The sequence below is a fragment of the Pleurodeles waltl genome, chromosome 7, assembly GCF_031143425.1.
Source record: "Pleurodeles waltl isolate 20211129_DDA chromosome 7, aPleWal1.hap1.20221129, whole genome shotgun sequence".
Lineage (NCBI taxonomy): Eukaryota > Metazoa > Chordata > Amphibia > Caudata > Salamandridae > Pleurodeles > Pleurodeles waltl.
In genome coordinates this window covers 1,104,292,143-1,104,317,267 of record NC_090446.1, presented here as the reverse complement: position 1 = coordinate 1,104,317,267, position 25,125 = coordinate 1,104,292,143, and the positions used below count along the sequence as shown (strand labels likewise).

The following is a 25,125-nucleotide window of genomic DNA, read 5'->3' as shown; positions in this document are numbered from 1 at the left end:
TTTGGGGACCAGAACAGAAGATGTTTGTGAGCCATTACAGTGTAAGTGTAAGGGCTTAAGGGTCTTTGAATTTCAAGGCTTTGAGGAGATTTGGGTCATGAAGTGCTTGCCTAGCAGGATGGATGGCTGTGGAGTTTCAATAGGAATGCCCATCACAACCTTCAAGCTAGGCACAACAAAAAGAGGCAAAAACTGTCTTCTGAATATTTTGCAAGTATTCACTTAAAAGGAGAAAATACATGGGGAAATACACATGAAACCTGTGCTCCCACACCAGACTCAGCTTACATCGAGTGTTCCCGCTGAGATCTGGCAGGAAGATAAAGATGGGGACAAACCTCGAAATAATGGAAGCAATATGAAACATCTGAATGTGGCCTGGGGAGACTTCCATATAAGTAAGCCTATAACGTAATCACTTATATTTAGAGAAAATATATTTTGTCAGATTTTTATTTTTAAAAAACAAGTCTGAAATGAAAGGGCTATACTGTAAAAAGTTTGATTAGCAATGGTTCTCATATGGTACTAGAAAATTGTAGACCACAAAATACCCATCTACACAGTGGTGTGAATGAAAAAGGTTTGTAAGAGTGATTACGTTTCCACATCAGCTCACTGTCGACCCCTGTGTGCAAAGATGTAACAGTAATTTAAATCACTTACCTTTCTAATAGTTGCAACACAAATTGCCGATAGGTTCAAGGGATCAATAGCTTCCAGTTTCATCCCTTCTTTAAACCATTCCCCATTTTGCTCCACTTCCTTTACCTGAAAAAGCATAATTCAATTACATACAGCTACATATGGTTTTATCTAAAATATGGTTAAAACTTATGTAAAACATTCATTTTCAGATACCTTATTTCAGCACTCATACAGCATTACAGTAGCAGAAAAATATTTTAAAGCACATCTCTGATGCACAATTGTTGTGGTTAAACAACTCTGATATAAACATGTTGACTGAGGTAGAGCCCACCAAACATTGCATCACATATGCAGATGGCTAAATCAAAAGCATGAGGCAATCCACTGTGATTACGATATGTGTACATATAAATCATTAGGTCTCTTTGTCTAATATTTGTCATCCACTACTTAATCCAAGAGAAGTAAGTACATATAGGATGCCAGTAAAACCTATAACTAAACACCAAGAGAACAACCATGGGTCATATTGTCAATGATATGAAGTGACAGATGGAGTGCGGAAGAGGTGGGAGAATTGTCCTCAGCTTCAGTCTTTCTCTCGCCAAACAAATAAAAAGGGCTGGGTGAGAAGCAGGCTCTGGTTTAAATCCTTTGAGAAACAGGCTGAGTGAGAAACAGGGGTTGCAGAGGCTTGCTCCTCTTTTCGCAGGTCCTGCTGTTCGCATTTGCTGCATGTTCAGCCATAGTAGTAACTGACAGTGAAATGTCAACCATGGACAGCAGGAGCTGTGAAAGCATGGAGAAGCTGCAACTTCTAGTTACAAAGCGGATGCTACGCAAATGCAAATAAATAAAACCTAGCTGTCACCAATCTAACATTCAAGAATCACTTACAATAAAGTGTCCTTTATTACGGAAATATCTTGTAAAGTCAAGGAAAAGCCCAGCCTCCCCCAATGATTCTTGAGATTCCTTCTCAGCTTCTTTCAGCTAGTTCAGGATCACTTTCCCCAAGACGTTTAGACAATTATCAACCTATTTATTTTTCGAGTAAAATGGTACTAAATAACATGAACTGATGAAGAACACATACATACATTCAGATAGGGTCTTAATTTTTGTTTCCTTCCTAACAAACTCAAAGGTACATCCCCATCTGTTTTATCAAGAAGGGATTTATAATTCAGATATTATTGCTGACAGTCCTGGGGACCATGTCTCCCAAATAAAGTAGGCAATGTCAGGCTCAAGAACTCTATTTCTAGTGGTACATATTCCATGGGATCATTAACAGCAATGAATTATGTATTCAGACATTTGCTATAGTTTTAGTATATACAGTGAAATCTGAAATCAAAGTAGAACTAATGAATATATTTCTAAAGTTCAAGAAAAGGCCGTGGTGCTACACATGTACAAGCAAACTTGTGAACTAGCCTGTGAACAGAGTGAAAATAGGTACGTTGTGAGCGCTTTTCTAAATAACGATTCTTGAGATAATGCAAAAAGTGATAGCGGAAGCAGATTTTATGCTTTGCTGGCAAGTACTGAGAAGGAACGCTGCCAGTTCTGGCCAGATGAAATCGGGATACCTGTACAAGCAGCACTCCAGCCGGACTGGAAGGTTCTAGAATGATTTTAGTGTATTGACCTGCTAATCAAATACTTCGGCATGCACTTTTACAAGGCCCTACGGATGATAGCAAGTACCTTGAACTAGATTCTTTTCTTAATAGGGAGCTGAAGTAAACACCCAAGATGGGCCATTGTTTTTTCCCACCACCTGAAGTTTCCCACTTCTGAACTCTGGCAGGCCAAAATATAAGCTATTACAATGGCCCAGCCTATATATTATTAACACATAGGCTACTACTCTGTGTACTTCTAGAGGCAGCACATGAAGAAATTTCCTGATGGACCAGAGCATGCTAAAACAGGTACTTGTCGCAGACAGGATGAGGAAATGCAGGGACAACTTGTCGTTCATCATAACTCAAATTCTTAGGAACATGAGTAAGAAGTGAGTAGTGGGAAAATCCCATGGGCAAGTGTTGTTTTCCAATGATCCCTAACCTTCCCAAACAACAAGATTTCTCTTTTATCAGCATTACATTGTAGGTGATTGTCCCTTATACAATGCAGGACAACCTTCAAACATGCAGATAAGGACGAAGCCTAATCTTTAGCAGAGTGGTCAAAGGTGAGGAGCAGATGAGTGTCATCAGTGTGTGAAATAGTCACAAGACCATGCGATTCAATTAGATTAGCTAAGGAGTCCATGTATATGTTAAATGCAGTAGATCTCATAGAAGAGCCCTGTCACACTCCAAAAGCTAGCCACTTGCTGGAAGGAAAATAGGGTGCTAGTCAACTATCTAGTTTTTTCCTTCTAAAAAGGATTTAAACCAGAGCCAAGCTTATCCACGGGTTCCTAACTAAGCGACCTGATGCGATAGGATAGAGTGAGACACTGTACTGAATGCTACAGATAGATCAAGGCAGCACATTTACCTTCTTCCAAAACAAATGTAATCTTTTTCACCACCTCAACAAGGGTGGGGTCAGTGCTGTGGGCAAAAGCCCGACAATGTGATAAAGCAGATTGATCACCTCCAGATAATTGGAAAACTGTATACTGAGAAATCCTTCCATCATTTTAGTAATGGCAGTCAGCAAAGGGATGGGAGAATAATTGGACAGTGTAGAAGGGTCAAAAAGTATATATATATATATATATACATATATACATACATACACAGGGAGTGCAGAATTATTAGGCAAATGAGTATTTTGACCACATCATCCTCTTTATGCATGTTGTCTTACTCCAAGCTGTATAGGCTCGAAAGCCTACTACCAATTAAGCATACTAGGTGATGTGCATCTCTGTAATGAGAAGGGGTGTGGTCTAATGACATCAACACCCCTTTTAAAAAAATCTTCCTCCAGGAATTCTCATCCTCTGCAATGTGTTGGGAATTAAAGGAGCAGGGACTATTTTTAATAGCTTTATGATATTCTTTCAAAGCCATGTTTTTAACAATCCTGGTGAACAGGATTATAGTTCTGTTGTCACTTAGACAAAACTTATTTGTTTGCAGATATATGTGGAGCCTCAAAGTCAGAAGGGATTGGGCAGCAGGGAAAACAAGTCCTACTACCATAAGAAAAGTGTCATAATATAGGATTTCATAAATAAGCATTTACACAAATGGTAAAAAAAACAATTCACCCAAGTGTCAAACTGACATGAGAGAAATATCAACAACAACAAAAAAACTAAAGTTATAAATGACATGCTTACAAATGTGGGCTGGTAGTGGAGTCACTTTCCTATATATTGTTCTTCCTTATAAAGATACTCCCTAACCAGACAGCAGTATTAAAGGTCAGAGGAACTCAATTCTGTTGATGGACAGCACCATATAATACCATATGACGAAATAACTAGAGGCACGTGAAGTAACTGGATCAATATCAGAGGTTTAAACCATTACCTGCTCAAATAAGGGTTTGAGTAGCCACATTTCATTTTGTCAAGTGAGTTATGACTCATTCTGGGAAACCTTACTTGCTGGCATGTAAACAATTGCATACAGTGAGCAATCCGGTGTGAAATTGTTTTCTTTTTTTGTTTAAATACTGCCTTTGCTTTCTTGGTAGCAGACAACTGATATATATAATCCAACCTGAGGCCTCGCTACTTAGCCTTTGAATGCATAAAAGGAGGAAAGGATACAATCAGCAATATTTTTGAGACAATTTAAACTTGAAAACTGTGTTTGCCTGATTAACAGAGTTAAACCCTAAAAATAGTTTGAACCCAGGTTCAAGGAAGGAAGAGGGTAAATACCTGACGTTTCACGAACTGAAAGGATAAATGAATTGCCATCTGGAAAACAATTTGAAATGTCATACGCCTCAATGAAACGGATTGCCTAAGGCATGTATTTCCTGAATCAAAAATCAGGCATATGGATTGAAAAAGTCGGCAAATTAACTTGGCATTTGCCTTATGTTTTCTAAATCTCAGACATTTTCAATACAGAATACAGTGAAATACACTCAAGTGAATTTAACACAAATAGTAAAATGGCAAACACACAACTGTAAGTGTGCTGTGAAAGTAAATATGACAAACACTAGGCATCACAGTAAGATCGCTAGAATAAGATTTGGACTGAACAAACCACATTTGAATCTAAGCACTATCAGATCGTGCAAAATGCTCATCTGGACTCCTTTTCGTTAGTTAAGGATATATTAAAGGATAGGTGGGACATTATGGTACTGTTAGGAAAAACTATCAACGCTGCTTTGCTGACTGGCGCCCGGCTGGGGACTCCCTGTCCCAGGATACCACTGCTGCTTGAGGGGGGTGGAGCCAGGATTGCGAGCGCTTGATAGCGTGTTGCGCAGCTCCACAACGCAGTAGAAACGCTTTGCTGACTATCACGGTTCATATGCGGGGTCCTTTGGAGGATGGTCTAAGATAGCTAACCAAAAACAGAGGGAAGTCCTTACACCTGATAAAGAAAGCTAACTAGAGGTTCTTTTTATAACCAAATCTTGGCTTACCGTTACATCTAATCATAACCTTTATATCGCTGTCCCAAATGGAATCAGAATATTACACTGAGACACATAAGAAAACAGGGAAGTGTTGCCATTGCCTAGTTGCAATTCTGTTTTCCCCAATATGAGGATGCAGACTATTCCCTACTGGAGACCGTGAAGTAAATGGAGAACACTTTCTTCCATTTTGTTGCCGAACTGCATGCCTGGCCTCGACTCAAGCTTCAAAGAAAAATTTCTCAACTTTGCAGTGATATGGCACTCAATGCAAAAGAAACCGTCATCTTAGATGAGTCTAATTATCAAACTGAGGAGAGGTTTATGCAGGGCATAGCTGCAGTGTAGTGACAGTTCATATGCTGCAACCTGCTGTTCTTTCGTCAGTAAAACCAACTTCCCAGTACCATCAAAGGGAGCCAAATGTTACTTTCTAGCTTATTATTTTTTTGTAAACTCCGTGTGTTTCAAAAATAGTTAACTTTGATATAACATAACTGAGAATCGTTTAGGAATGGACAGGACTGAAAAAGGAGGGCAAAGGTATAGGTGAAGATAGATGCTATGATACACGATATACTAGGTGGCCCTTTATGAACTTCCTATATTGTCTACTGTTTTTTAGTCATTTATCAGGAAATCTTTCTGAACAATGCACCATTTAGCCATTAACTTCTCCAAATATTGTGTTGGCACATACAATGCAATACCCTTTGAGAGGGCGAGGTTTGCTTGGTACACTATATATATTTTACGAGTCCCTCCTTCAGAACCAATGGCCTTTAGCAAATTTACATTAAATAAATTATGCTCTAAAATGCAGTATTTAGCCCTAATTTTATTTTCCAAATGTTCGCATGGTAAAAGCCATACTAGAAGAAATTGGTTGAGTTGCTCAGTGCTATTTAAGGTGCATATTTACACTCTGCCACTTTTAAAGATTACTAGTGGCAGAATGAAGTGGTGCTAAATAAGGAAGAATGCCTTTTGTAATATTAGATGATGTGTTTGAGTGCAATGAGTGCTGGCAACTTTCACTGTCTTGCGAAGCATGCTCTTTGTACATATGTGAGGGTGCTGTATGTGAAGGTGTGCTTGCAAGTTGATACATTGTCATTTTATTGCATAGAAAGCTGCATTAAAAATACATTTTAGCCAGACTACAGACAAAGTGGGCTTCCAGAAATGGTTGTCTTTTCCTCGTAGAATACTACAATCCCTTTCTATTAGGGAGAAACTTACTAGGAGACTATTACCAAAAACTCTTTGGTAGCTGTACTGGGTGTTAACCCTTCAGGGAAAGGTATAAACCATCCCACAATACTAACAGCTAAAACACATGTAGGGATGACAGTTACTCAGTACTGATGCAATTGTAGTCCACTTGATTTAATGAAAAGCTACGACTCCAGCAAAACTAGAATCAAACGTATATCATTTTACAGTACTGAACCACGATGAATAAATACCTCATTGAGTTAACTCTTTCTATCTCGCATAAAGAAAAACATGAGTATTGGGGGAGATTTACATCCCTCCTAGATAGAATGGCACTCGTTCATAAAGCTAAATACTAAAAGAGGTCACATGAATGCATACAAGTATTAGACAGGTCCATTCAGATCTTTACCTTAATGAATAAATGTGGCGGTGCATCCATCTGTCCATCTTGTTTTTTTGTGATATCTAAAAGAACAAAGTGATTTTTGCTACAGTAAACAGTAAGAACAAGTATCAAAAGTGGCTGTAGAGATTACATTGTTGTACTCATTAGGAGCCAAATGCAAGTACAAAATATATAACTATGAGACCAAAATGAAACATTTTAAAACATGCTAGTCTACTTAAAACAAAGTACACCTTTATTCACGGAACCAGTTTTTACATAACTGAAACAAGTGCGAGGTTGCTCATGTTCCCATTCAGAAGTGACATGGCCTAGGAATTCAGACTCAACCGTACACATTGAAGAATGATTAAGAATGTTTTACATATGGCTGCTCCCCATCTGCAGTAGGCAGTGACTAAAATACAGTTTGAGTGATTGCCTGTGGGTGAGATGTTTGCAAGCATTCAGCCCGCAGAATGCAGTTTCACAATGCCATTGTCAGTCTTGAAATTAAGTCTTGAAAGTCGAGAGATCAAAAAATGATAAAATGGCAAGCAATGCCTTGTGATGTATTGAAGAGTCACTGGAAAGAACAACCCAAATATTCTAATTGGTACAACTGACACGGAACCCTCAATACCTGACAATTTCAGACAAATATCAGCTTGATCTGTGAAGGAAAAAACGCCAGAATCAACAAGTTTATAAGGATTAGTATTCATTGGGGGCAAAAATGACGTACCATTTATAGAGCTGGTCCTCATGGATTATTTGTTTACTCTTCAGAGTATTTATCTCCAAAGTAACCTAAAAATGTAGCTCTGACCCTAGATACTTTTTCATGTCTTGAAGGTGCTACGGGGACCAGTTGTGTGCAAGGATCAATGTTACCAAAGGTATTACTTTTAAAGATTACTATTTTTTCCTCGGATTAGTTATCTTTTGTATTAAAGCAGCCTCATTCTAGCAGAGTTACCCCCACTTTTTGCCGGTTTTCAGTGTGTTTGACGGGGATCCAGGTAACCAGAACCCAGTGATTATGCTCTTTCCCTTCTAACGTGGTAACTTGTACCATTTTCACCCCACATTTGGCAAACTGGTACCCCCATAGGTACACAGGGCATTGGGGATCCAGGGGATCCCTATGGGCTGCAGCAGTTATTCTGCCCCCCCCCCCCCATAGGGAGCCCATGCAAAAGGTTCTGCAAGACTGCCATTGCAGTCTGCCTGAAACAGGTACATGCACCCATTTTCTTTTTTTGATAAAGAAATTTTATTAAATTTTGCATAGAACAATTATGAATACAGTACAACATGATGCCAACGGGCATCAAAACAATACAGTAATGGTCAAGTCCTCGGTCCCTGCTGCTTTCATCACTAATGTTACTCACCATCCCCTCTTAAAGGCCCGCTACATCCTCCCATTTCCCCCATATCTTCTTGTGTTTGTGTAAGCAACCTCTGGCCTCGTACACAAGTTTCTCTCGCTGCGCACACCAATCCACTCCCCGTCTCCACTTAGCCAGTGCCGGAGCCACCCTGGCCTTCCAGTCTGCCATTATGTCCCTTTTGGCCACCAGACATGCCACCCCTAAGAAGGACCGATCTGCTCTTCGTAGCTCTGTATCTCCCATCACCCCGAGAAGGAGGGGCAATGGCGACCTCTTTACCTCCTTCTGTAGGGCCTCAGATATCTCTTGCACCACCCTTTCCCAATAGGCCATTATAATCGGGCATGTCCATACCATGTGGTAGAAATCCGATGTAGGATACCTGCAGCGGGGGCATTCCGCTGTGAGGCGGAGGCCTGCTTTATGTAACATGGCGGGTGTGAGGTATGCGGTGTGAAGGAAATAGGATTGTATTAAACGGAAGCGTGTGGCCATTATTAGGGAGCGTGGGGCCATTAGTGCTTCTGTCCAGTCCGTTTCCTCCATGGGTCCCACCCAACTCTCCCACCTTTGGCGAAGCTCTCTCAGGGGTCCCCCAGTGGCGGTGATTAAGGTGCGGTAAATCTGAGAAACCCCTCCCCTTCCCAGGACTCCCATCAGTGCCTTGGCTTCCATGGGGCTGTGCTCGGGTATGGTGTCTCCTGTCTGCAGGTGAACTAGTAGGGCATGACGTAGTTGGAGATATCGATGGAATTGTGTTTTGTTTAAGGAATATTGTTTCTGGAGGTCTTGAAAAGATCGTATATGTGTCCCTCTCCAAATATCTCCCAGCGTGGAGATTCCTATGGTGTCCCATTTCTGGAAGCCCTCCAGACCTGCTACATGTATCAGCTGCTTCCCCTGCCATAGCGGAGTTTGTTGGGTTAGGCGCCCCCACCACCCCGTCACTTTCTGGGCTGTACGCCATCCCAGAAGTACCATTTTGGTCACATCTGGAGTACCCCGGGGTATCGGGCTCCCGTAGAGTATGTCAAGGATCTGTGGGTAGCCCATTGTCTGCAATTCTAGTTGGTATGCGGGGTCTGTCCATCCACCTCCCATCCAGTCATTAATTACAAGTATATGCATCGCTAGATAATAGTATTGAATATTCGACATGCCCAGTCCACCCTCATAAACATCTCTCTGACAGGTTTTTAGCGACAGTCTTGTACGTGAGCCACTCCATATGAATTGGCGTGCTAAAGAATCCATCTCCCTGAACCATCCCGCGGGGAAGGGGTGTGGAAAATTCTGCAGGAGGTATAAGATCCTGGGGAGAATCATCATCTTGTACAGCGCTATTCTACCAAGTAGATTCAGGGGGAGGGCCCTCCAGCGCAGAAGGTCGGTTTTGATTTTCTTTGATAGCGGCGTGACATTGAGTTCCCACGCTAGCTCGGGGAGAAGTGAGATATGTATCCCGAGATATTTAAAGCTGTTTCTCCGTATCGGGATATTCCGTTGCCAATCTATACAGTCGTGCGAGCGATGAAGGGGGATCAGTAAAGATTTGGCTGGGTTCAGGGTCAGCCCTGAGGCTTCCGCGAAAAGTCTAAGGATCTCTAGGACGCGTGGGCCGCTTTTGGATGGATTGGAGATATACAGGAGCACATCATCTGCGTACAAAGCCACTCTGTCTTCCGAACCAGAGGGCCAATGCCAGCCCTCGATCAGTGGGTCGCCTCTCATTAATATCGCCAGTGGCTCTATCACTAGTGCAAAGAGCAGGGGAGATAAAGGGCATCCCTGTCGAGTCCCACGACCAATGGGGATTGGGTCGGAGACTACTCCGTTCACCCTGATTCGAGCCGTCGGGTTAGAGTATAGGAGTTTCACCAGTCCCCGGAATTTAGGTCCGAGCCCGTTTTTATATAAGACCTGATTGAGGAAGGACCAATCTACCGTATCAAAGGCTTTTTCGAAGTCGAGTAAAAGCAGTGCCAACTGCGTATGCGATAGCACTTTGCGGTGCGCCAAAGCAAGATGTAATCGTCTGATGCAGTGTCTTGTGCTACGAGTGGGCATAAAACCACACTGGTCAGGGTGCACCAGCGTGGGCATTACCTCCCTCAGTCTGGAAGCAAGGATCGAAGAGAGCACCTTGACTTCCACATTTAGGAGCGAGATAGGCCGGTACGCTGAACATTGTCGTGATGGGGGTTAAGTTTTGGGGATCACCACAATAGTGGCTTGATCAATCTCTGTTGGGAAGCGGCCTTGATTCTCCGCTTCTTCGTACATGTTGAGCAGGTGGGGACCCAGAATATCGCTACATTTACTATAAAATTCCGCTGGAAAGCCGTCGGGGCCTGGTGTTTTGCCTGATGCCAGTCCCGATATTGCGCTGCAGACTTCCACAAGATCGATGGCCTCGTCCAGTCTGTCTCTCGCCTCTAGAGTTACCACGGGAAGGGTAATCTCATTTAATAGGGGGGACTCTCTCTCAACAGCAGGGCGTGGATGCCTGGCGTATAGACGGGCGTAGTAGGAGGCGAAGCTATGTGCGATTTCCACTGCTGTTTTGACAAGGGTGCCTGAGTCATCTAAGATCTCCGGTATAATACTGTTAGCCATGGGGCGGGTGGCCAGCCAATGCAGTAGTTTCCCGTTTTTATCCCCCCATCCATAAATTCGGCTTGCTGAGGCTCTCCACATGGGCTTGGCCGAATCCAGCATTATATGTTTAATATCTTCTCTTACCCTGGTCAGTTTCCTCATGGTCGTGGCCGATGCCAAGTTTATATGTTGGCATTCGAGTCTCCGGGCCTTGTTCTCTAGCTCGGTGATTTGGGAATTATGATCTCGTTCACGGGACCGAAGAATGCTTCTGGCATGTCCTCTAATAGTGGCCTTGCAAGCAGCCCATAGCATTCCTGGGGATCGAACCGAGCCTTCATTTAATTCGAAATATTGGTCGAGGTGCAACCTGATATCTTGGGTGTACTCTGTATCTTGTAAGTGCCACGCGTTCAAGCGCCACACAGGCCGTCTGGTAGGGTCTGCTCTATCCAGCCGGATCCGTATTGGCGCATGATCGGAGACCCCCCGTGGAAGAATCTCAGCCCCTGCTACTTTTAAGAAATCTAGGGCGGGCATGAACACCAGGTCTATTCTGGATTGCGTCTGGTGGGCTGCTGAGGTATGTGTGTATTGGCGCTCCCTGGGATGCCAGGTGCGCCACACCTCACACAAGCCAAGGCTCTCCGCCCAACTACTTAGGGCTGAGGCCCGCTTGGATCTATGTATGGTAGCTTCCCCAGAAATGTCCAGCCTTGGGTCAAGGACCGCGTTAAAGTCGCCTCTCAGCAGGGTAGTTCCTTGGGGTAATCCTGAAGTTACTCGGTGGAGCGAAAGTAGGAAGGAGTCGTGATTTGCCGGGGGCGCATAAGCGCACACCAAGTTTAGCGGTTGTCCGTGAAGAGTCCCCGTGACCACCATGAATCTACCTTGTGAGTCAGATTGCGTGGAAGTGATTACCATGGGCAGAGAGCGGTGGAGCAGAATGGCCACTCCTCTAGAGCCTCTGGAAAACCCTGCATGATATACCCTATCGTATCCTCCTCTCGCAAGCATAGGGCATCTGGACCCAAGAAGATGGGTCTCATGTAGCAGAACTACTGAGGGAGAATACCTGCGGAGGGTGTTAAATACTGCCGATCGTTTGATCTTGTCTAACAGGCCATTTACATTCCAGGAGAGGACCTGGGTTACTGAGGACCAAGCGTGAGGTGTGACACTGTTGGGCATGTTTGGATGTGCGGGAGCAAGCCCAGGGATGACCGTTTCGGACATGACCGTAAAATTTTAAATCTACAAACCAGGCTAACCAACTTGTCGCCTCTTAAACCTAACTTAAACTGCCCCTCCCCCCTAAACTCCCCCCTCCCCATACTCCCCCCCCGGAAGCATCTGTCGCCCATGTACCCAACCAAAACCAGACAGCCAGTAAAACTGTCATTGGGGTGGAGTGGTGGACCCCTCCTTTCTTTCGGATCAATTGCAATTAGTAGTCCCAAAACAAGCGTTCAACACCATACTCTAGGAAGCCTCCAGAGTCATCAATGTTAATCTCGCTAGGGGTCGCCTGAGAGGATCAGGCGAAGCCCGAATCCCCCTACGTCTCGCGCAGGGGTCCTACATCTCCTGTCAGCCGAGTACCGGAGACTGACTCAATCGCCCATCCTCGGCGGGTTGGGACTGTGTTCGGGCCACCGGAAGAGTCTCAATGTTAGATTTAGTATGAGGACCAGAGTCCCGGGCTGCTTCGTCCTCTGCAGTAGCGATCGTGTCTTTCTGTCTGCCTCTCTGGGATCTGGTGCGCCGCCTGCTCCTCCGGGGCCCCTCTGATGGTGAGGGCCCGACATGTGGGGTTCTTCCAGTGGTCCCGGGGGGACCCTTTCGGGCTCCAATGCCCTCCTCCGTCAGCCAGTCCCAAGCCTCCTCCGGGGAATCAAAAAAGTAAGCTTTCCTAGTCATGAGGACTTTGAGGCGAGCGGGGAAAAGGAGCATGTACGAGAGCTGCATTGCCCTTAGTTTTTGCTTAACATGTTCGTACGACCTACGGCGGGTCTGGACTTCTCTGGTGTAGTCCGGGAAAATTTGGATTTTGTAGTTTTCCCACTGCGTACCATCTTGCCGCCTTGCTTCCCTGAGGATATTGTCTCTGTCCTTAAAGTTAAGGAATCGTGCGATCATCGGGCGCTTCGGACCGCCCGGAGGTGGGCGAGGCGCGAGCGCCCTGTGGGCTCTTTCAATTGCAAACAAGGGCGAGAGGGATTGGTCAGGCATCCAAGATTTGATCCACGTCTCCAGGAATTCGGCGGCCTTGTCATCCTCTATGCCCTCCGGGAAACCTATGAAGCGTAGGTTGTTGCGCCTGGCCCTGATTCCGCATCTTCTGCACGACGGTGAAGCTCGCCGGTTCGGGACTGCAGCTGGGCTACTTTGGCTTTGAGGTCAGACAAATCGGTTTCGGTTTGGGAGACTCGGGTTTCCACTTCCGTAATTCGGGTTACAGCATTTCTAAGGTCCTGTCTGATGAGGCCCATGTCCACTCGCACCTCACCAATTTTCGTTTCCACGGCTATCTGCGATGATTGAATAGCTTGGAGAATGGCACTCACCCCGTCCGGGGTTGAACCCCCACCAGCCACTTCTCCCCCTCCTCGTTGGCCCGTCGCAGTCGTGAACTGGTCGATTTTTTGTTGGGAGGGCGGGGGTTGTTTGTTAGTTTTATCCTTCCCCATCGTGGCACTTGAGGCGGGCGTCAGGTGGGCCACACCTTCCTTAACGCGGTTTCAAGCCTGAGAATTTAGTGCGTTGTTAAGTACCATGGACTGTGGGGGGGTTCGCTGTGTCTGATCACGCAAGGACGGCCGGCAATGACACCGTTGGCCCCTTCTTTTCAGCTCCTTTTCTCGCTCTCTCCACCAGTGGGGGGGGACCCGTCCGAGACCCAGACCCAGGTCTCTCCACCTTAAGGGCTCTGCGCCTCCATTGTAGGCCTCGTGCCGTTGCGATCACGCTCTCGAACTCTCAGGTCGTTCCGACCAGGGTCTAAAGTCAACCAAGCACGACCCGGAACCCAGGGTATCCACTTGCCTCAAGGTGTTGCCTTCCACCGCTCGGCTCGCAGTCCAGATTTTGCCGCAGTCCAGCTCGCGCTCCACCCGGGCTCGGGCTCGAGAGAGGCCGGAGCCAAGCCCCCAGGCCCCCGCGGCAGGGATCCACCTTCGGGGCGCGCCCCAGCTCTCTCCGGGCCTCTCGCCTCCAAATTTAAACTCCCCCCAGCAGGGGGACCTCGGGGGCCAGGGCCTCCGCCACGGCCCCAGCGCGGCACCGCAAGCCGCCCAGGCGGTCAGGGAGGGCTCCCGGTCCTCCGGGTCACACTCGCGCCGGTGCGGCGCCACTCACCCTGCGTCCTCCTCCACGCCGGGGGGGGGGGGGCGCCGGCGCCCCCGCGGCAGGGGTCCACTTCCGGGGCACGCCCCCAGCTCTCACCGGGCCTCTCGCCGCCTCTCAGCCCGTGGCAGTCAACTTCGTCGGGGCCCCCAAGCCCACCTCAGATCCGCCGGGTGCATCTCGCAGCGGCCGCCATCTTGAGCTCCTCTTCACGGGAGCAGCCGGGTCGCCGTATGAGGGCGAGCCGCCGGCTTTCCATCGATTCGCCCCAACAAACTTCTCTACGGGTCCCCGGGACACCGGGGCGCCATGTACAGCGTTTTTCCGCTCTCTTGGACCACGGTGGTTAAGGGCGGATGACGGAGGGGTCCAGAGCACTCTCAAAGTGCGACCGCCATCTTGACGCCCGAAGCCACGCCCCCTTACCCATTTTCACTACAGGCCAAGGCACCAGGTCATTTTAAGTCACCCCAATGGTAGACCATCTCAGCCCAGAGGGCAGGGTGAAGGTACCTGTGTGTGAGAGGCACCCCTGCACTATCAGAGGTGCCCCCACAAACTCCAGGCCCATTTCCCTGGACTTTGCGAGTGCAGGGACACCATTTTACACGTGTACTGGACATAGGTCCCTATGTCCAGCTATATAATGTTAACTCCGGACCCGGGCATGTTTGGTATCTAACATGTCAGAATCATACCCCAATACTGTTGTACATATTGGAAGTATGGCTACCACCACCCTTTACAGGGTTTTACTGGCAGCCCAAGCTGCTGCTACCCCTTAGACAGGTTTCTGCCCTCATGCTGCTTGATCTGATCAAGCCCGGGAAGGCAGAACAAAGGATTTCCTTTGGGAGAGGGAGGTAAAACACTCTCCCTTTAGAAATAGGTGTGTCTGGCTTGGGGGTGGTAGCCTCCCCAAGCCACTGGTATGCTTTGAAGGGCACCTTTGGTGCCCTCTGTGCATAAACCAGTCCATACCATGTTCAGGAACCACCAATACTTGCTTTGGAACAAAACTGGACAATAGAAGGGGGAGTGACCACTCCCCTTGTCGGTCACCACCCCAGGGGTGATGCTCAGAGCACCTTCAGAGGGTACCTGGGTTCTGCCATCTTGTTTCCTAGGTTGGCAGGGAACTCTGGGATCATCTGAGTGGCCAAGCCAGGCAGGTGACTTCACAGCCCCCTCCTGATAGGTGTTTACCTGGCTAGTTGATCAATCCCCCTTTCTGGGCTATTAAGGGTCTCTCTCATGGGTGGGTCCTCTGATTCGGCTTGCAAGATTTCAACAGGACTCCTCTGCAACCTCTACTTTCACTTCTGGCCTCCTGAACTGCGACTGTAACCTCCAGGATCGTACAATCTACTTCCAAGAAGAAGAACTCTTCTGCAACATTGTTTCCAGGGCTCCTGCCAGGAATTGCAACATTTCCACCAGCTGTGCATCCACTGAGGGTGGCATATCTTCAGTCTGCACAAGAAGTAAGAAGGAAACTCCCTTGGAGTGAAGGAGTCACTCCCCTGCATCTGCAGGACCTGCTGCAACGAAAACCGGCTGCGTGGATCTCCCCAATCTTGAGCTGGGTGGATCCTGCATCACGGGTGGTGATCCAGAGTGGTCCTCTTGGTCCTCTCTGCCAGCTGTCCACGTTTCGTGGAGGTAAACCCTGGCCTTCCCACGCAGGACAGTACCCCTGTGCACCATGTCTTTTGCAGCTGCCAAAGCTTGTTTGCATCTCCTCCAAGGGATCTTCAAGAGACGTGTAGCTCCAGTCCCCAGCACTCATTCTTGCGATGCACAGCCCTCTGTGTGGTTCTCCTGCAGTGTGGGATCCCTTTCTATAGTGCTATGTGGTCTCCTTCTGCAACTTCTGTATTCTCGTCCTGTGGGACTCCTGCGGGTGGTGCCTCCACTCTCGTGGGTCCCTCTGTGTCGCTGAGGGTCCCGTGTGACTCCCCCTGCTGGGTTTACTCCTTCTGGGCCTTGCTGGTCCCCAGCAGCACTACTTTTCCACTAACCGCAAGTTTGCCTTTGCTAAGGCTTGTTGGTGGAATTCCTGCACAGACACTCGCTTGCAATCTTCACTCCAGCGTGGGGCATCTTCTGCATCCATCAGGAACTCCTCTCCAGCTCCAGGGCTGCAGGCTGACCTGCTCTTTCTCACAGTCGACCAACTCCTGCAAGTACAGCTGGGCGGGTAGTAGCTCCTTGTAAGGAAATGCCTCCTTGGCATGGTTGCCCCCTGACTTTTTGCCTTTGCTGATGCTATGTTTACAATTGAAAGTGTGCTGAGGCCTGCTAACCAGGCCCCAGCACCAGTGTTCTTTCCCTAACCTGTACTTTTGTATCCACAATTGGCAGACCCTGGCATCCAGATAAGTCCCTTGTAACTGGTACTTCTAGTACCAAGGGCCCTGATGCCAGGGAAGGTCTCTAAGGGCTGCAGCATGTCTTATGCCACCCTGGAGACCTCTCACTCAGCACAGACACACTGCTTACCAGCTTGTGTGTGCTAGTGAGGACAAAACGAGTAAGTCGACATGGCACTCCCCTCAGGGTGCCATGCCAGCCTCTCACTGCCTATGCAGTATAGGTAAGACACCCCTCTAGCAGGCCTTACAGCCCTAAGGCAGGGTGCACTATACCATAGGTGAGGGTACCAGTGCATGAGCATGGTACCCCTACAGTGTCTAAACAAAACCTTGGACATTGTAAGTGCAGGGTAGCCATAAGAGTATATGGTCTGGGAGTTTGTCAAACACGAACTCCACAGCCCCATAATGGCTACACTGAAAACTGGGAAGTTTGGTATCAAACTTCTCAGCACAATAAATGCACACTGATGCCAGTGTACATTTTATTGTAAAATACACCACAGAGGGCACCTTAGAGGTGCCCCCTGAAACTTAACCGACTATCTGTGTAGGCTGACTAGTTTTAGCAGCCTGCCACAAACCGAGACATGTTGCTGGCCCCATGGGGAGAGTGCCTTTGTCACTCTGAGGCCAGTAACAAAGCCTGCACTGGGTGGAGATGCTAACACCTCTCCCAGGCAGGAATTGTCACACCTGGCGGTGAGCCTCAAAGGCTCACCTCCTTTGTGCCAACCCAGCAGGACACTCCAGCTAGTGGAGTTGCCCGCCCCCTCCGGCCAGGCCCCACTTTTGGCGGCAAGGCCGGAGAAAATAATAAGACTAACAAGGAGGAGTCACTGGCCAGTCAGGACAGCCCCTAAGGTGTCCTGAGCTGAGGTGACTCTAACTTTTAGAAATCCTCCATCTTGCAGATGGAGGATTCCCCCAATAGGGTTAGGATTGTGACCCCCTCCCCTTGGGAGGAGGCACAAAGAGGGTGTACCCACCCTCAGGGCTAGTAGCCATTGGCTACTAACCCCCCAGACCTAAACACGCCCTTAAATTTAGTATTTAAGGGCTACCCTGAACCCTAGAAAATTAGATTCCTGCAACTACAAGAAGAAGGACTGCCTAGCTGAAAAACCCCTGCAGAGGAAGACCAGAAGACGACAACTGCCTTGGCTCCAGAAACTCACCGGCCTGTCTCCTGCCTTCCAAAGATCCTGCTCCAGCGACGCCTTCCAAAGGGACCAGCGACCTCGACATCCTCTGAGGACTGCCCCTGCTTCGAAAAGACAAGAAACTCCCGAGGACAGCGGACCTGCTCCAAGAAAAGCTGCAACTTTGTTTCCAGCAGCTTTAAAGAACCCTGCAAGCTCCCCGCAAGAAGCGTGAGACTTGCAACACTGCACCCGGCGACCCCGACTCGGCTGGTGGCGATCCAACACCTCAGGAGGGACCCCAGGACTACTCTAAGACTGTGAGTACAAAAACCTGTCCCCCCTGAGACCCCACAGCGCCGCCTGCAGAGGGAATCCCGAGGCTTCCCCTGACCGCGACTCTTTGAACCTAAAGTCCCGACGCCTGGGAGAGACCCTGCACCCGCAGCCCCCAGGACCTGAAGGACCGGACTTTCACTGGAGAAGTGACCCCCAGGAGTCCCTCTCCCTTGCCCAAGTGGAGGTTTCCCCGAGGAATCCCCCCCTTGCCTGCCTGCAGCGCTGAAGAGATCCCGAGATCTCTCATAGACTAACATTGCGAACCCGACGCCTGTTCCTACACTGCACCCGGCCGCCCCCGCGCTGCTGAGGGTGAAATTTCTGTGTGGACTTGTGTCCCCCCCGGTGCCCTACAAAACCCCCCTGGTCTGCCCTCCGAAGACGCGGGTACTTACCTGCAAACAGACCGGAACCGGGGCACCCCCTTCTCTCCATTCTAGCCTATGTGTTTTGGGCACCACTTTGAACTCTGCACCTGACCGGCCCTGAGCTGCTGGTGTGGTGACTTTGGGGTTGCTCTGAACCCCCAACGGTGGGCTACCTTGGACCAAGAACTAAGCCCTGTAAGTGTCTTACTTACCTGGTTAACCTAACCAATACTTACCTCCCCTAGGAACTGTGAAAATTGCACTAAGTGTCCACTTTTAAAACAGCTATTTGTGAATAACTTGAAAAGTATACATGCAATCTTGATGATTTGAAGTTCCTAAAGTACTTACCTGCAATACCTTTCGAATGAGATATTACATGTAGAATTTGAACCTGTGGTTCTTAAAATAAATTAAGAAAAGATATTTTTCTATATAAAAACCTATTGGCTGGATTTGTCTCTGAGTGTGTGTACCTCATTTATTGTCTATGTGTATGTACAACAAATGCTTAACACTACTCCTTGGATAAGCCTACTGCTCGACCACACTACCACAAAATAGAGCATTAGTATTATCTATTTTTACCACTATTTTACCTCTAAGGGGAACCCTTGGACTCTGTGCATGCTATTCCTTACTTTGAAATAGCACATACAGAGCCAACTTCCTACATTGGTGGATCAGCGGTGGGGTACAAGACTTTGCATTTGCTGGACTACTCAGCCAATACCTGATCACACGACAAATTCCAAAATTGTCATTAGAAATTGATTTTTGCAATTTGAAAAGTTTTCTAAATTCTTAAAAGACCTGCTAGGGCCTTGTGTTAGATCCTGTTTAGCATTTCTTTTAGAGTTTAAAAGTTTGTAAAAGTTTGAATTAGATTCTAGAACCAGTTTTAGTTTCTTAAAAAGTATTCCAACTTTTAGAAGCATAATGTCTAGCACAGATGTGAATGTGGTGGAACTCGACACCACACCTTACCTCCATCTACAGATGAGAGAGCTAAGGTCACTCTGTAAACTAAAGAAAATAGCAATGGGCCCCAAACCTACCAAAGTACAGCTCCAGGAGCTTTTGGCAGAGTTTGAAAAGGCCAACCCCTCTGAGGATGGCAACTCAGAGGATGAAGATAGTGACTTGGAGGGAAATTCCCCCCCTCCAGTCCTACTTAGGGAGAGCAGGGCTTCTCAAGCCCTGACTCCACAAATAATAGTCAGAGATGCTGGTTCCCTCACAGGAGGGACCAACAACTCTGAAATCACTGAGGATAACTCCAGTGAAGAGGACATCCAGTTAGCCAGGATGGCCAAAAGATTGGCTTTGGAAAGACAGATCCTAGCCATAGAGAGGGAAAGACAAGAGATGGGCCTAGGACCCATCAATGGTGGCAGCAACATAAATAGGGTCAGAGATTCTCCTGACATGTTGAAAATCCCCAAAGGGATTGTAACTAAATATGAAGATGGTGATGACATCACCAAATGGTTCACAGCTTTTGAGAGGGCTTGTGTAACCAGAAAAGTGAACAGATCTCACTGGGGTGCTCTCCTTTGGGAAATGTTCACAGGAAAGTGTAGGGATAGACTCCTCACACTCTCTGGACAAGATGCAGAATCTTATGACCTCATGAAGGGTACCCTGATTGAGGGCTTTGGATTCTCCACTGAGGAGTACAGGATTAGGTTCAGGGGGGCTCAAAAATCCTCGAGCCAGACCTGGGTTGACTTTGTTGACTACTCAGTGAAAACACTAGATGGTTGGATTCAAGGCAGTGGTGTAAGTAATTATGATGGGCTGTACAATTTATTTGTGAAAGAACACCTGTTAAGTAATTGTTTCAATGATAAACTGCATCAGCATCTGGTAGACCTAGGACCAATTTCTCCCCAAGAATTGGGAAAGAAGGCGGACCATTGGGTCAAGACAAGGGTGTCCAAGACTTCAACAGGGGGTGACCAAAAGAAAGGGGTCACAAAGACTCCCCAGCAGAAGGGTGATGAGACAACCAAAACTAAAAATAGTAAAGAGTCTTCTACAGGCCCCCAAAAACCTGCACAGGAGGGTGGGCCCAGAGCCTCTTCACAAAACAATGGGTACAAGGGTAAAAACTTTGATCCCAAAAAGGCCTGGTGTCATAGCTGTAAACAGCATGGACACCAAACTGGAGACAAGGCCTGTCCCAAGAAAGGTTCCACTCCAAACTCCCATCCAGGTAACACTGGTATGGCTAGTCTCCAAGTGGGATCAACAGTGTGCCCAGAGCAAATCAGGGTCCACACTGAAGCTACTCTAGTTTCTGAGGGTGGGGTGGATTTAGCCACACTAGCTGTCTGGCCGCCTAACATGCAAAAATACAGACAGCAACTCTTAATTAATGGGACTAGAATAGAGGGCCTGAGGGATACAGGTGCCAGTGTCACCATGGTGACAGAGAAACTGGTTTCCCCTGGCCAATACCTGACTGGAAAAACTTACACAGTCACCAACGCTGACAATCAGAGAAAAGTACATCCCATGGCAATGGTTACTTTGGAATGGGGAGGGGTCAATGGCCTGAAACAGGTGGTGGTCTCCTCAAATATCCCAGTGGACTGTCTGCTTGGAAATGACCTGGAGTCCTCAGCATGGGCTGAGGTAGAGCTAAAAACCCATGCAGCCATGCTGGGTATCCCTGAACTGGTGTGTGTGAAAACAAGAGCACAATGCAAGGCACAGGGTGAAAAAGTAGAGCTGGAGTCTGGAAAAATGGCCCAGCCTACCAAGAGAACAGGAAAGTCAGTTGGGAAACCAACTGCAACACAGCAAAAGAAAGGGAACCTCTCTTCTCAGGAAGAAGTTCTGCCCTCTGAGGGAACTGAGCCTTTGGAACTTGAACCTTATCAGGTTGAGCTCTTAGGCCCAGGGGGACCCTCAAGGGAAGAGCTGTGTAAGGGACAAGAAACCTGTCCCTCTCTTGAAGGCCTTAGGCAGCAAGCTGCTGAAGAGTCCAAAGGCAAGAAAAATGGAACACATAGGGTCTATTGGGAAGATGGGCTCCTGTACACTGAGGCCAGAGACCCCAAACCTGGTGCCACTAGGAGAGTGGTAGTGCCTCAGCTGTTCAGAGAGTTCATCCTAACATTGGCCCATGACATTCCCCTTGCTGGACATTTGGGACAAACCAAGACGTGGGAGAGGTTAGTCAACCACTTCTACTGGCCCAATATGTCCAACATGGTTAAGGAGTTTTGCCTCTCCTGCCCCACCTGTCAAGCCAGTGGTAAGACAGGTGGGCACCCAAAGGCCCCCCTCATTCCACTTCCAGTGGTGGGGGTGCCCTTTGAAAGAGTGGGTGTGGACATAGTTGGTCCACTGGAACCTCCCACAGCCTCAGGAAATATGTATATCCTGGTAGTAGTGGATCATGCTACCAGGTATCCTGAAGCTATTCCCCTTAGGTCGACTACTGCCCCTGCAGTAGCCAAGGCCCTCATTGGTATCTTTACCAGGGTGGGTTTCCCTAAGGAGGTGGTGTCTGACAGAGGTACCAACTTCATGTCAGCATACCTAAAGCACATGTGGAATGAGTGTGGAGTGACTTATAAATTCACTACACCTTACCATCCACAAACTAATGGCTTAGTTGAGAGATTCAACAAGACATTAAAAGGCATGATCATGGGGCTCCCAGAAAAACTCAAAAGGAGATGGGATGTCCTCCTGCCATGTCTGCTTTTCGCTTACAGGGAGGTACCACAGAAGGGAGTAGGGTTCTCACCCTTTGAACTTCTGTTTGGTCATCCTGTAAGGGGACCACTTGCCCTTGTTAAAGAAGGCTGGGAGAGACCTCTCCATGAGCCTAAACAGGACATAGTGGACTATGTACTTGGCCTTCGCTCTAGAATGGCAGAGTACATGGAAAAGGCAACCAAAAACCTTGAGGCCAGCCAACAGCTCCAGAAGTTTTGGTATGACCAAAAGGCTGCACTGGTTGAGTTCCAACCAGGGCAGAAAGTCTGGGTTCTGGAGCCTGTGGCTCCCAGGGCACTCCAGGACAAATGGAGTGGCCCTTACCCAGTACTAGAGAGGAAGAGTCAGGTCACCTACTTGGTGGACCTGGGCACAAGCAGGAGCCCCAAAAGGGTGATCCATGTAAACCGCCTTAAGCTCTTCCACGACAGGGCTGATGTCAATCTGTTGATGGTAACAGATGAGGATCAGGAGGCAGAGAGTGAACCTCTCCCTGATCTTCTGTCATCAGACCCAAAAGATGGTACAGTAGATGGAGTGATCTACTCAGACACCCTCTCTGGCCAACAGCAAGCTGATTGTAGGAGAGTCCTACAACAGTTTCCTGAACTCTTCTCCTTAACCCCTGGTCAGACACACCTGTGTACCCATGATGTGGACACAGGAGACAGCATGCCTGTCAAGAACAAAATCTTTAGACAGTCTGACCATGTTAAGGAAAGCATCAAGGTGGAAGTCCACAAGATGCTGGAATTGGGAGTCATTGAGCGCTCTGACAGCCCCTGGGCTAGCCCAGTGGTCTTAGTCCCCAAACCTCACACCACAGATGGAAAGAAAGAGATGAGGTTTTGTGTGGACTACAGAGGGCTCAATTCTGTCACCAAGACGGATGCTCATCCAATTCCAAGAGCTGATGAGCTCATTGATAAATTAGGTGCTGCCAAATTTCTAAGTACCTTTGACTTGACAGCAGGGTACTGGCAAATAAAAATGGCACCTGGAGCAAAAGAAAAGACAGCATTCTCCACACCTGATGGGCATTATCAGTTTACTGTTATGCCCTTTGGTTTAAAGAATGCCCCTGCCACCTTCCAAAGGTTGGTGAATCAAGTCCTTGCTGGCTTGGAGTCCTTTAGCACAGCTTATCTTGATGATATTGCTGTCTTTAGCTCCACCTGGCAGGATCACCTGGTCCACCTGAGGAAGGTTTTGAAGGCTCTGCAATCTGCAGGCCTCTCTATCAAGGCATCCAAATACCAGATAGGGCAGGGAACTGTGGTTTACTTGGGACACCTTGTAGGTGGAGGCCAAGTTCAGCCACTCCAACCCAAGATCCAGACTATTCTGGACTGGGTAGCTCCAAAAACCCAGACTCAAGTCAGGGCATTCCTTGGCTTGACTGGGTACTACAGGAGGTTTGTGAAGGGATATGGATCCATTGTGACAGCCCTCACTGAGCTCACCTCCAAGAAAATGCCCAAGAAAGTGAACTGGACTGTGGACTGCCAACAGGCCTTTGACACCCTGAAACAGGCAATGTGCTCAGCACCAGTTCTCAAAGCTCCAGATTATTCTAAACAGTTCATTGTGCAGACTGATGCCTCTGAACATGGGATAGGGGCAGTTTTGTCCCAAACAAATGATGATGGCCTTGACCAGCCTGTTGCTTTCATTAGCAGGAGGTTACTCCCCAGGGAGCAGCGTTGGAGTGCCATTGAGAGGGAGGCCTTTGCTGTGGTCTGGTCCCTGAAGAAGCTGAGACCATACCTCTTTGGGACTCACTTCCTAGTTCAAACTGACCACAGACCTCTCAAATGGCTGATGCAAATGAAAGGTGAAAATCCTAAACTGTTGAGGTGGTCCATCTCCCTACAGGGAATGGACTTTATAGTGGAACACAGACCTGGGACTGCCCATGCCAATGCAGATGGCCTTTCCAGGTTCTTCCACTTAGAAAATGAAGACTCTCTTGGGAAAGGTTAGTCTCATCCTCTTTCGTTTGGGGGGGGGTTGTGTAAGGAAATGCCTCCTTGGCATGGTTGCCCCCTGACTTTTTGCCTTTGCTGATGCTATGTTTACAATTGAAAGTGTGCTGAGGCCTGCTAACCAGGCCCCAGCACCAGTGTTCTTTCCCTAACCTGTACTTTTGTATCCACAATTGGCAGACCCTGGCATCCAGATAAGTCCCTTGTAACTGGTACTTCTAGTACCAAGGGCCCTGATGCCAGGGAAGGTCTCTAAGGGCTGCAGCATGTCTTATGCCACCCTGGAGACCTCTCACTCAGCACAGACACACTGCTTACCAGCTTGTGTGTGCTAGTGAGGACAAAACGAGTAAGTCGACATGGCACTCCCCTCAGGGTGCCATGCCAGCCTCTCACTGCCTATGCAGTATAGGTAAGACACCCCTCTAGCAGGCCTTACAGCCCTAAGGCAGGGTGCACTATACCATAGGTGAGGGTACCAGTGCATGAGCATGGTACCCCTACAGTGTCTAAACAAAACCTTGGACATTGTAAGTGCAGGGTAGCCATAAGAGTATATGGTCTGGGAGTTTGTCAAACACGAACTCCACAGCCCCATAATGGCTACACTGAAAACTGGGAAGTTTGGTATCAAACTTCTCAGCACAATAAATGCACACTGATGCCAGTGTACATTTTATTGTAAAATACACCACAGAGGGCACCTTAGAGGTGCCCCCTGAAACTTAACCGACTATCTGTGTAGGCTGACTAGTTTTAGCAGCCTGCCACAAACCGAGACATGTTGCTGGCCCCATGGGGAGAGTGCCTTTGTCACTCTGAGGCCAGTAACAAAGCCTGCACTGGGTGGAGATGCTAACACCTCTCCCAGGCAGGAATTGTCACACCTGGCGGTGAGCCTCAAAGGCTCACCTCCTTTGTGCCAACCCAGCAGGACACTCCAGCTAGTGGAGTTGCCCGCCCCCTCCGGCCAGGCCCCACTTTTGGCGGCAAGGCCGGAGAAAATAAT

General features: G+C 47.8%; 1 protein-coding gene across 4 annotated transcripts in view; it reads right to left on the bottom strand.

The window, feature by feature from the left end:
* MBTD1 (mbt domain containing 1) overlaps positions 1–25,125 on the bottom strand; it is a 527,258-nt gene that overhangs the window by 375,262 nt on the left and 126,871 nt on the right. For all 4 annotated transcript variants that reach the window (XM_069200036.1, XM_069200037.1, XM_069200040.1 and 1 more), the window contains exons 10-11: positions 6,857–6,912; positions 667–771 (exon numbers count right to left, since the gene is read on the bottom strand). In XM_069200036.1, coding sequence (XP_069056137.1) covers positions 667–771; positions 6,857–6,912 — 161 coding nt within the window. The remainder of the gene's footprint in view (positions 1–666; positions 772–6,856; positions 6,913–25,125) is intronic.